This window comes from Helobdella robusta, assembly GCF_000326865.2.
Source record: "Helobdella robusta unplaced genomic scaffold HELROscaffold_1, whole genome shotgun sequence".
In the NCBI taxonomy this organism is placed as follows: Eukaryota; Metazoa; Annelida; class Clitellata; order Rhynchobdellida; family Glossiphoniidae; genus Helobdella; species Helobdella robusta.
The window spans coordinates 11,556,517-11,569,606 of record NW_008703570.1 but is presented as its reverse complement, the minus strand read 5'-3'; the positions used below and the strand labels follow the sequence as shown (position 1 = coordinate 11,569,606).

Sequence of the window (13,090 nt, the reverse complement as noted above, 5' to 3'; positions counted from 1 at the left end):
TACCAGTTAAGTTACTTGATACCTACCACACACCTCAGCTAGTCTAATAATGTTATATGGGTATTTCGGTGAAGTGCTAATATTAATTATCGCAACTTGGATTCATACTGGACATGGTGGTCAGTTTATCGAAATTTTCGTAATAAATTATTATTATTATTGTAAAGTTTCACATCATTTGAGTATGTTGAAGAGTATATTTTGAATAATGAGCTAATTTTGAACTATTCACTTCGTATGATTCTTTAAAAATTTTGAGTGCAATTGCTTTGCCTCTGCTGGTGGTGTACTTGAAACGTTTTACACTTTGAATCTTTTTCCAACTAGTTACATACAGTCCTTCGTATTTAGTTTAAATGTCAGTTAGTTTAAACCTGTGAAAGAAATTAGACTGCTTTTAAAAGGGCTTTGATTGTTTTTATGTTGTTTGGTTGATTGATCGTTAAAAGTTGTCTCTTTAATTTTACGTAATTTTTTAAAACCTGTTTTAAACCATTTTTCATTAACAATGTATGACATGATAAAATCGAAAATCCTAAAACGTATCGTAACAAACGCCGCAGCATCACTTCAGCTCCAACTGGAAGAATACCAGAATGGAAACAACAACGGGAACAACTACCTACTGAAACTAAAAGTGAACAATGACCCTGAGGTCAAGTTGAACATGACCTTCAACCCATTCGTACCCTGTGCTTTTGAAGTTAAGCTTGGAAAGGATACAAACAAGCAGAGCAATGTCTCAACCCTCGACCCATGGACTAAATTTCCACCCAATGTGAGTGCTTTTATTGAATTTTTTATATTCATAAATATTTACAAAATTACTGTTATTTTTTTTACACGCATATTATTTTATTGATTACTTTTATTTCCATTAAAAATTTAAAGTTTTATAACTTCAATCCGCTGCGAAATTTTCTACATCAGCACTTATATAAACTGTTAAGTGTTTATCAGCTGGTTTTTTTACTTTCATACCATCGTGGCTTCCCAAATTCTATTGATGATTGATACATATATAATTATATTTGTAGCAGCAACAATGTTTACGACACTAATAACGCAATTTTACATACACAGGACTTTGTCGCCTATCAGGACAGAGAGAAAAGAGCGGCTTTCTTGAAATTTCCCGACTCCAGCATTGTGAGATGTTTTGGGAAATTTAAATTTTATCCAATTAATGTCTGTTTATCTAAATTTTATCTCTACAAAATTAAAAGTTTTTTTTAGAAAAACTTATTACGGTTGATAAGAAAAGTAGTTTAGATGAAATAGCATCCGATTGAACAAATCAAGATGCAAAGATATTTATAAGTTTATCAGATTTTTATAAGTTATGAAAAGATCGATCACATCACATTTCTGGTAAAACAGTTTTGAAAATTTTGAATCATTTAATCAAAAAAATATAAAGCAAGATTAAGCCAAAAAAATCGGATCAAGCAACTTAATGTTTTTTATTATTATTACAAGTTGATTTCTTGTTAGGCCATTCATAACAATAAAATTATTTTCATCCGAATGTAAAAAAAGCGCGTCTAATTACTAAACCTACCGGATCATTATGTAATCATTAATGTAACTGGTGTAATCATTAATGTAATTGATGTAATCATTAATGTAATTGATGTAATCATTGATGTAATTGATGTAATCATTCATGTAATTAATGTAATCATTCATGTAATTAATGTAACCACTAATGTGTTCATGTGAAAACAAACACAGCAAGGGACGCTCACGATCCAAGAGAAAGAGTATTTCATCCAACCAGAGTCAGACAAAAAACGAAGGCGAAAGAAAAGATCCGTCATTCAGTATACTGCAAAGGAGGTCCAACAAAATACGTTGGCAGTCCCGCCAGGTTAGTTTAGTTTTTTTTGTTAGTTATTTTTTTTTTAATAAAATAATGTAAATTAATTAATATCATCATCGCTGTCTAGATCACATCCCATCGTCATCATCATCATCACCATCATCATGGTCATCTTCTCATCATCATCACGATCATGGTCATTTCATCATTACCACACTCCTGGTCATCCAATCATCACTATCATGGTATCATCATCATAATGATCTTCTATCTTTTCATCACATCCCTCTGCTTCCTCATCATCATCTTCATCACCATCACTACTATCACCATCGTCACCATTATCATCACCGTCACAGATACTCGCATAGTTGGGAGCGTACAGAACTCAGCAAAGTTGACAAGCTACTTGAATTCAGCCAAGGACCAAAAGATGTCCTACATCTCTGAGATCGTCATGATGATTGACTACACCCTCTACCAGAGGTTTGCCTATGCACAGTTGTCATCACCAGCTACTAAAACTATTAAAGAATAATTTATTTATTAAAAATTAATTAGTAATCAATTATAAATTAACAATAATGGGTTATCTTTTTAAAAAAATTTACCATTTTTAGTTTAAAACGCTTTTAAACAATGAAACAAAATATGAGAATGTCGAGTCGGTTGTAGGTGATCACACTTACAAATGATTTTTCTCAAACATAGTAACTAAACTCTAGATGGAATGAGAGACAGATAGACACGTCTGTTTTCTGTTTAAATCGAAAGTTATTTGAAATAAAAAAAAATTCTCATTGAACTAATCAGCTTAAGTTTACCTAGTGCTTATTCACTCAATTATATTATACTATTCACATTCACAAGCAACCAAACAACAAATTTTCGCTTGAATGAACAGCAACTACATTGTTCTCACAGCGTGTTCAAGATATTACTTATTACATTATATTACATTACTTTAGTAGGAAGTTCAATTTTACTAATTTATTCCACTTCGCGAAAACTTCACACGAATTTGATTTTAGAAAAATTGCTCATGGAGTGGAACACTTTCATTAAAAGTTTTTTCAATACTCTCCCTAAAAAAGCTGGTACAATCTGACAAGTGCGTCGCTACCAATGGACAAACGCCAGGATCAGGCTATCAATCAAATCCGATACTACTATGCCAACATTGCTAATTCTGTTAGTGAAGTCATCAGTTGTGGTCATCATCATTATGGTTGTTATCATATAGTTGTTAGCATTGGCTGTTGGTGGTAACAGTATCACCAGTGTCACCAGTGTAGCACATATCATCGGTGCTGTAATCATCATCGTCATCTTTATCATTCCTCTACCATGATTATTAGTAGCAGTATTATATAGTAATCGCGAATTTATGTAATGAAAATATTGTGAATTTTTTCTTAATAGATGGATCTACGATATTCCAACATCAAGGAGGCTGATTATTCAATATCAATTAAATTGAATGGGCTTATTATTGCGACGGTTTGTTGGTTGACTGATTGATTGGCTGATTGGTTGGTTAGATAGTTGGTTGGTTTTAATTGGCGGATGGTTGGTTAGTGGTTGTTAGACGGCCAGCAATCGCCAGCGACTAACTATCACCACCACCACAAACAACAACAACAACAACAGACACCGGATGCAGTACCCTTCGTCAGCATGATCAACGTAAAGGGGAAACCTGCCATGGACACGTACAAAACCCTCGACAACCTCCCCCTCTGGTTGGACGCTAACAAGCCCCTTCAATACGACAACTTCCTGTTCATTACTGAGTGCGTGATTTTAGCATTTTTTAAAAATTCTGATTTCAAATTAATTCCATTCATTAACAATTTTCAATATTCATAGACTCAAAACAATTCAGTTTCTTAGAAAGCGTTTAATATTTTAAATAAATAAACAATTGAATAAATGAATAAATAAATAAATAAATCTATAAATAATTAATTAATTATTACACTTTAATTCAGCAAAACAATGTTCGCTGGAAACTTCGACAATGGCGAGCCGCGCTTCATACAAGGTTTGAATGTTGTTAGTGTTGTAAGTGGTAATGTGTCAATTTGTTGTTAGAACTTGGTTGTGCAAAGCTTGTTCTAGCACATTCGCATAGTGATATTGCTTGTTTATGTGTTTTATTTTTGTGTGTTTTAACGGGAAAATTTGGTTTCGGACAATTTATTGATAGGAGTGTTGTGTGTCAGCACTTTTTTTTTTAGTTAACCTTTTTGTGAAAATGCTAGATGAACTTTTTACTGTTTTTTCACTATTTCTATGTGAAATTTAAAAATTTTGTGCTTAATTTTTACTAAATTGCATTTTTTGTTGAGATAATTGAGTGTTAAAAAAAAGAGTTAGTCGTCAGTGAGTTGTGAGTGTGAAAATGGCCCTGGTAGGGGGGTATAGACACTGGTAGGGGGGTATTTTTTTATTGTATGTAAAATCCATTATTACATAACAAATTCTTCTTAACATTATTTATTGCTCATTCAAGTCACGTTGTATTCGTATCTTTGCATAAATCTACGTTGAATCAGATGAATTGTTGTTTTTTTATTCAGAGCTGTTTACTTGCAGCTTCACAATTGACATGGGTGTTGTTGTTCTTATTAATGATGTTACTAATTTGTTGTTGTTCTTATTAATGATGTTACTAATTTGTTGTTGCTCTTAGTAACGCTGTTACTAATTTGTAGGTTTAAAATATTTAATGCGCTTTATAATTTGGATTTTTCGACTTCGTTATTTTTATATAAAAATTGATATATCAACACACTGCAATTAAAACAATACTGCCGACTAACTTCATTTTGATTGCAAACACTCAAAACCATCACCTAATTGAAATTGCACGCATACAGGTCTGGCCAACATAAAGGCAATATGTACGAGTCAGGCTGTGAGCATCAGCCAGGAGAATGGGGAGTTCGGCACGACGGGCACCACATCCCATGAACTTGCTCACAAGTAATTTTTCTCATTGAAATCGATCGACAACATAAAATTATAAAAAGTCTTTCATGCATATAAGTGTGAAAGAATGTTGAAACGTTAGTAAGAAAATTCAACAACACCAAATCGAAACAACTCCAGCTTAGGCTCCTTACATGACGTCTTATCAGATAACAGCTGTGACAGTAAAGACCAGTACATCATGTCAGTGGCACCAGGCCAGCTAACTCCTCAGACGTTCATGCATCCATTTTACTTCTCTGCTTGCTCTATCGACTATATGAGGCAGTACCTCGCCTCTGAGGCTGTGTTAGTTGCGATAATGAGGGGATGTACGGTGTTGGGCTGGTCAAAATGATGATATCGTGTGGTTAAACTTATTTTTCTATTTACTGGCAGTATGCATTTACCCGAGCCTTATACGCTTAAAACGGCGCATCATTGTTTGATTTTTAATCACACATAATATATTTTTATAAAAACAAACTGATGAGAATATGGAAAAAAAATTTTCCACAATAAAAACTCCAAATGTTCATATAACAAGAAACTTTCATTTGCACATTCGATATGAAACCCTGCAAACCAGGTCTGAGAGGAACTGCCTGCTGAAGACGTCACTGGTCCAGCCCGCCACCCCATCCAGCAACATTCCCTCCAACACGCCCCCCGGTCAGCAGTTTCCAATCAACGTACAGTGTCAGCTCTTTTTTGGCATGGAATCTTATTATTGCGGAGTAGGTTTCTAGTTTTTGAGCATTAAAAATGTTCCAACTCTTGTGTTGATGTTTCAATTCTCATTTGCAGTACACTTGCTTTCTCAGTAGTATTGAATTAAATTGAATGGTCATTGAATATTTTGAACAAAGGGCATGATATATGACGAGAAGATGTGTTCTTTATTGTACTGCTACGACCCTCTGACCAGCCAGTGTACCACAAGTACTGAATACAGAGCCTACACTGGCACTACGTGTGGAAATAAGAAAGTAAGTGGAATGGTTTTTTTGTCTTCCTTTCCTTTATTTGTTCCTTATAACAATTTTTTTTATTTAATCGAGTTTGAAAATAATTCATAAACAAATTAAGAATTTCAATACTCCTACTTATGGTTTATTGTCCGTTTCTTTTGCAATAACATGATGCTGACGATAGTTAATGAATGAAATTATTGATTGCACATTTGTTGTACGAGCTGCATGAATTTTTCAACCTCGAAATTCAGCCCCTTCAAGGGTGCAATAGCAAGAACGTTATTACATTTATTATAAATACAACAAAAGTTTCAAGTTTTTTTTTGTTCAGTGATTGTGTAATAATAATTCTACAATAATTATGTAACAATAATTTTATAATAATTATGTAATAATATTTATGTAATAATAATAATAATTATATAATAATTATGACGTGCCAGTGGTGCCAGCAGGGAAGTTGTGTTTATGATTCTGCAGCTCCAGCCGCATCTGGTTTGTAAACTTTTGGGAGTGTTGTTTCTTATTTATTTACTGAAGTTGCTGATTTAATTAATTTATTTAATTAAAATTTTGTCAAACATTAAAAACCGTTCATTAAATTATTGAATGAGCAACTTTGTTGATCAATTAAAGACGTCTGCCTGTCTGGAGACACGCGGGATCCACTGACGAAATGCTGGGAGTTGATGGCCAACGACTTCTCCAAATGCTACCTCAACGACTACTACAAAAAATGCTGTGCCACTTGTGAATATTTCAAAAAGAAAAGTGAGGAATTTGTATCGTTAGTTCGATTCCATCCAGACCACAGTACAATAACGATCTTACTCTCAATCCTAAATGTCATTTGCTGCTGACTTCAATAGCTTATAGTTTCATTTCTTCTATTAATAATTTGTAAAGTGCATTCTTATAAAACTTACTTTCCAACCCTCCAGATAGTACCGATGCTTCGTGCATTTACGGCGACAAGCAGCCGGAATATTGCAAGGGTTTGAAGCCATCTTCCTGCTACAACAACCAGGATTTGAAACTTTGCTGCCAAACGTGCAAAAATTTCTGGATGACCGACATGATGAGTTGGTGACTTTTAATGTTTTGTTCGGTGGATTTTTGAAGTTGTGTGGCTTTTTACTTCGATAGAATTTGTTTTAAGGGTGTTCTTGCGTGGATCACCATAAATTATCTTTTATTTTATTCTTTCTCATCCTTTCCATCTTATCTTATTGCTGCTTTTCGTTCTCGTTGTCTTCTGCAATGTAGACAAATTTTTTAACAGAATTAACAAAATTTTTAAATTCAGTTTACATTCAATTTTAATAGAATTGTAACTGAGCTTAATTACAGTAGAAATAAACTTGCTACCTTGAATGAACATCAGATTGCGAGTACGGCGATCGAGCGAGTTGGTGCAGCGACCCATCCCAAATGAAAGCATCCAATTGTTACAATTCAGAGAATACTTGCTGCTTGCAGTGCGCCAAGTTCAACCTTCAACTCTACGGTTAGTCATTAGACGTCAAACGTAGTGTTCTACCTTCTTAAGATCGCCAAGACATTTATCGACAGCATCTCAATACTGTTACAGCGTGACAAAATATCGTAATGGTTGAAGCGGACGATCCACCGTTATGCAGTCACCTGCATCAAATGTAAAAAGTTTCACGCCAATCGAACGCGATTTTTGTGATGCGTGGTTTTGACGCGTGTTTATGAACGATGTACGATGTGGCGTTGATATCTATGATGACTTTTAACTAACATTGAATACAATTTCATCGTCACGAGATAACCTTCGTTTAACAGCAAAGTTCCAACAAGGACACATCAATGACATCACAACATCCACATATCACATCAAAAACTTTGCCAGGCTGTCAGTACGGTGACAAGATAGACTGCTCCTTCGTAACTCCTGACCAGTGTCCTAGTATGGCAGACAACTGCTGCATCAAGTGCAACCCTCAATACAGCTCATTGGCACCTTCCATTCTGAAGGGTATCAACATCACTCTTCACTCGCCACCTCCTCTTACAAAACGCTTTTCGAGTTAGTGCGCTACATTTTAAATTATTTTATTTGGTTGAATTGAAGTTTTATTAACATTTCTGTCTCTTGCTCTTCTGTTTCAACGATCAAGCACATAAACACGTACGCAAATATGGTCTAAAATTTTAAAGTTGACTTTTGATTGATATTTAAAGGTAATCTTAGTAGAGATACAATCTATATAACAAACAAAATTTCAAACCTCCTGATCTAACCCCTTCAAGATTGCAACGATGGCAGGCCCTGGTGCAACAACCTCCCTCCATTCTCCTGCTACGATTCGACTCTCAAAAATTCATGTCCATGTGTATGTCAACAAATGCGGGTCTCTGCAGATTCGAATGGTTGGTTTCGGGTTGTGATGGATGTGCGTGTGCGGTGTGTGCGTGTGTGTGTCTGTTTGCGTGTGGTGTAATATATATATATATATATGAATATATATATATATATATATATATATATATATATATATATGAATTATATATAATATATATATTGGGGTGTATATGTGTGTATGCATATCCGTGAATTTTCATGTTAGATAACACTTAATTATTCTTAATTATATTAATTACCGTATATAGTTACCGTATATAATTATATTAATTTAGCTGATAATTTATTACTTTAATTAATGATTCATTTTTTTCAAGGCTTCGAATACGGTGACAAATACACGTGGTGTGGGAACATAACGAAGACAGAGTGTGGCAATCTGTTCAGTCAAGGAGCTTGTAGTGTCAGCTGTCTGACTGGTTCGTGGTTTAGTTGCTTGTTTGTTTATCTGTTCGTTTGTTCATCTGTTTGTTCGTTTGTTTATCTGTTTGTTCGTTCGTTTGCCTATGCTTGCTTGTTCAATTGTATGTTCATGTCTTTGTTTTTCAACCTTTCTAGTTTGTCGGAATGTTTGATTTTTCAATAAAATTGAATTTTTTCAAAATTTTTACGCTTTTTATTTTGGCTGAAATAATATGTTTTAAATAATTATCACCAATTAATATGAAAATTAATTTTTTTTATTCATTCGAAAATTTTTTTTAATTTTCAGCAAAGGACGGTTCGGAACATTTGACTGGCAGCCGAAAAATTCTCCTATCCTTCCTTATATTTTCGTTACGATGTTTCAGCCAGTTATTGAGTTAGAAATCTAAGCACAAACTAACCGATTTCATTTTCTGATTTTCCATTTTAAAATGTTATTTATGTTATTCAATGAAATCTATTTTTTAAATATACGTATATTTATTGCCAATTTTTAATTTTCACAAGTTCCCTATTTTAACAATCCTGCTGCAATATTAATGATAGTTTTAACGACATAACTTCTGGTAAATGTAAAGTTAAAGTTATTATTTTTAATATATTGTGCGTAATAAAGTTTATTTTTATATATTTTTAATTTTTTAATACATTTATACACAATTACTCTTATTTAATATGTAATTATATTATTAAATTTTGATATTATACGTGAGTTTTAATTAAATTTCATTTACAATCAACTTTTTTGTGACGTTCAAGTTCAAGCCAATGCCAGTACGGCGACGACATTTCCAATATTTTGATACAATCTGTCTACACATCGTTCTATTTTTTAAAACTGTTTTAGCAATGAATGTAGCTATTCCCTGATTGGAGTTAAAGTTACATGGGATATGTAACGTATATACTTTTTCAAATTGCTTTAATAGTATATTTAGTTGATAATTTAATGTGAATTACAATATATAAAAAAAATCTCCTTCAACTTTCTTGCACGTGATAACTTGCCTGTCCTAATTTAATAACTGTGCTTATTAATTGTTTCTGTCAACTGTCTGTAAAATAAAAATTTCTAATGGAAATTATTTAAGTTGTTTTAAATGGCAATAGCATGCTAAATTATTTCATCTTCCAAACATAAACCCCTATAAAAATAAATTAATAGTAACCGCCCATCATGGAGGTGCAGTCGTTTTGGGGTGAACAGTCGTTGTTGATTCGTGAAAAGTTTAACGTGTCCATAAACATCAATTTTTCAGTACAAAAAATCATTTTTATGGATAGAAAGAATTATCGATATAACAGCGAATTACGCAAAGAAAATAATTATTTTCCACTCCACACACACAAACGCACACACACACGCGCGCGCGCGCACACACACACACACAGAATTTAATTAACTAAGTGTCGCGTAACAAATTGCAAAATCATCAAACATCAAAGGTTACATTTATAAGGCAGATTTCATCACCTTAATCATCATTGTAATTATTATTATCGTAATCGTCATCATTGTCGTCATCATCACCGTCATCAGTACATTCCTTATCATTGTCATAAACACCTTTGTTGTCATCATTGCCATTTTTCTAGTGAGTTGGATGAAGTTGAGGGTGATATAAAATAATTTGACAGATGCGTTTGACAACGACATCCATATTCCATTATAGAAAAAGAGAAAAAAAAAGAGAGAAAGGAGAGAGGGTGAGAAAGAGAGAGATTTCACAACAAATACCTACTAAGTTATTTTGTTACACTTATTCAAGTTGCATTTCGAAACAAAATTTCGTTTTAAAAACGATGTTTTCAAATTTCTCCAAATAACCTCTTTAAAATTGTAAATAATTTTTGAAAAATAATTTTTTGAGGCACTTTTCAGTTATTCATTGATTTATTCCACTTATATATCTCCATAGACAAAGTAAAAAAGTATAGAAGGGTAGAAAATTCACTTTATTTGAAATTATCAAAAACCTATTATCGCCCTTTATAATGCACTAGACGACACCACACCACCCCACACCACACCCCACCCCATCACACCACACACCACCACATAGTTCCACATTTTCGGCAAATAGTGCTTTGTATTTTAAATGTTTAATAATATATTATTAACAAAACTAACCAAAAACGCACTCAGTAAAAATTTTTCTTAAAAAAAAAATAATTTTGAAACGTATGTTAAAATTGATTTGACCGCTGAAGTCTTAAAATCACAAATTGGAAATTAAAATGTCGAAAGATGTATAAAAATAATCTGAAAATATTTGATGCACCCTAAAATATATATCCTTGAAAAAATGTCAGACACCAATTTCAAAAACGTACCTACTTTAAAATGTTTTGTAGATAAAATGCTGCTTCAAAAAGGTATCCATTTATATGCAGGGCAACTTACAGCTAATTTTAGTTACAACTACTTACGGCTAGGCTCAGTTGGAGCTGCTGCTACCTATCATTCATGCTACTACAGGCTGTTGAGACACGTTTTTGTTAGTTTTAACTTTCTTTTTTTCCCTCCACAGCTTGAAGAAATCCATGGGGATGATGGGTGGTGGATCAACGCAGGGAGCATCCAGGATGGAGTAGTAGACAACATTGACGTCATCATCATCGTCGGCAACATCATCGTCATTAACCCCATCGTCATCAACATCCTCATCCTCCTCATCATCAACTGCGTCGTTGTCCTTTTCAATTGGTTTGACAGAATTTGAGAAGATTCTCCAGAACGATGATGACGTCATCTTTTTCTTATCTCTATTCTTCCTTTTAGCAGACAGCTGACGATTAAGTGCCTCCTTTTGTTGTTGTTGCTGCTGCTGTTGTTGTTGTTGTAGCTTGGATGTGTCCGATCCAAATAGAAATGAATATTTAGTCGGTTTGCTTGTTGGTGAGTGGATGAGTACATCTCCATTTTCAACGTCGTCTCTTCTCAGTTTGTTGTGCTTCTCAACAATTCCTTTCTTGCTTCTTAACAGTTGAGACAACTTTTTCTGTTTCAAACAATTCGAATGCAGTTTAACTGATAAATTTTTACGTACAATCAAGAAGAACACTTACAAATTTCTAAAAACGTGCACATGCACTTGTCAACATTTTAAACATAAAAGCCATGTATGCAACAACTGGTAGGAAAAAAATTCAGGCAGAAGCAGAAGAAAAAGAAAAAAATTACGGATGTCATCTCGGCTACACACGCTAAACACGCTACTACACACGCTACATACGGTACTCTACGTACTACCTAGCAACGCAAATAAATCCTTAAACAACTGCTACATATGTAATTGTCGTTGCGTTTGAATTGTACCTCATAAAAAACATGCTAGATCATTTAACTATGCAGGCTTTCATTATATCTGACACTGTTTGCTATAGAGATTGATATTATTATAAGCATTGTATGCCTGTCACTAACTTAACTGACTGTGTTTAATTTGTTTAAACTACTAATGACTTGAGATAAGAAATATCTCCTATTATTATCTGAAGTAGAATGAAGACAGAATATTTATAAACAATATTCATGCGAACATCTTATTCACAAGCATTATTATTTTATAAAATAATTATTATATATATATATATATATATTTGAAAATATATATACAGTTATTCACCTAGATATGATAATGCATCTACTTATTTTTCGCTATATTTCAATTGAAACAAATTGTAAAAAAAAACAATCCAAAATACCTCAAAGTGTTTGAGAAATCCCATCCAGCCATCTGCCCGGTAAGGGTAAGACCTCTCAATCTGAACATGCCCTACCTCATTATCACCCCCCTTCTGAACAAGCTCCCCGCAACCAGTCGAATTCATTTATCACTAATTAATTACACTTAAGTATTAACTAAATTGATTATTAGTAAAGTTATATAAAAATTAAGTACAACTTTCAAAGTAATGTATTTAATTTAACGCTTTCTCAGCTATAACGCTTGTACGCTCTTCAAACATTATATATATATGTGTGTATGTATATATCTGTGTATGTGCATGTGCATGTGCATTTATACAATGTGGATGAATATGTATTTTATAATAAACAAAGAGGGCAACAAGCATATCAATAGCATATTTACAGTATCAAAACGCAAACGTAAACTAACAATTCGAAAACTTTTTTTATAACAATGTGCTGCAAATTAAAGCTATTTACTGAATATGCTAAGTTGCGTATGCGCGCCGTGCTGGTCATGTGAAATAACCAGTATGAATGTCTATCCGAGTGTGCGTATGCGCGCCGTGCTGGTTATGTGAAATAACCAGTATGAATGTCTATCCGAGTGTGCGTATGTATGTTACGTTATGTTTGTGGTGTGTATATGCATAGGTGTTTGTATGTGTATGTTTGCATGTTCATGCGTGCGTATGCGTATTTTTGTGCGTATAAATACAAAATAATAGCGGTATGATATACTCTAGACGAGTGCCTATAAATTTTTATTAAGAATGATGACGACCATTTTTTGCACACATTGTATGTTCACT

General features: G+C 33.4%; 3 protein-coding genes across 3 annotated transcripts; 2 read left to right on the top strand and 1 right to left on the bottom strand.

Annotated features, from left to right (window-relative positions):
* Positions 1-508: 508 nt before the first annotated feature.
* Positions 509-3,691, top strand: HELRODRAFT_159600 (hypothetical protein; the record flags this gene model as incomplete). The annotated part of the gene is made up of 6 exons (XM_009011477.1): positions 509-778; positions 1,084-1,149; positions 1,735-1,870; positions 2,182-2,308; positions 2,917-3,013; positions 3,473-3,691. The coding sequence occupies 6 exons, from the start codon at positions 509-511 to the stop codon at positions 3,689-3,691; spliced, it is 915 nt and encodes a 304-aa protein (XP_009009725.1).
* Positions 3,692-3,820: 129 nt separating this feature from the next.
* On the top strand, positions 3,821-9,674 carry HELRODRAFT_188065 (hypothetical protein; the record flags this gene model as incomplete). Its single annotated transcript, XM_009011476.1, has 13 exons — positions 3,821-3,866; positions 4,705-4,810; positions 4,937-5,143; positions 5,385-5,532; positions 5,665-5,784; positions 6,213-6,264; positions 6,406-6,540; positions 6,711-6,851; positions 7,154-7,276; positions 7,646-7,822; positions 8,047-8,166; positions 8,476-8,577; positions 8,871-9,674. The coding sequence occupies 13 exons, from the start codon at positions 3,821-3,823 to the stop codon at positions 8,963-8,965; spliced, it is 1,572 nt and encodes a 523-aa protein (XP_009009724.1). The 3' UTR covers positions 8,966-9,674.
* A 385-nt stretch (positions 9,675-10,059) lies between these two features.
* HELRODRAFT_159598 (hypothetical protein) lies at positions 10,060-12,418 on the bottom strand (the record flags this gene model as incomplete). The annotated part of the gene is made up of 3 exons (XM_009011475.1): positions 10,060-10,176; positions 11,095-11,586; positions 12,293-12,418. 3 exons carry the CDS (start codon positions 12,416-12,418, stop codon positions 10,060-10,062), a joined length of 735 nt encoding a protein of 244 aa, XP_009009723.1.
* Between the last annotated feature and the right edge of the window lie 672 nt (positions 12,419-13,090).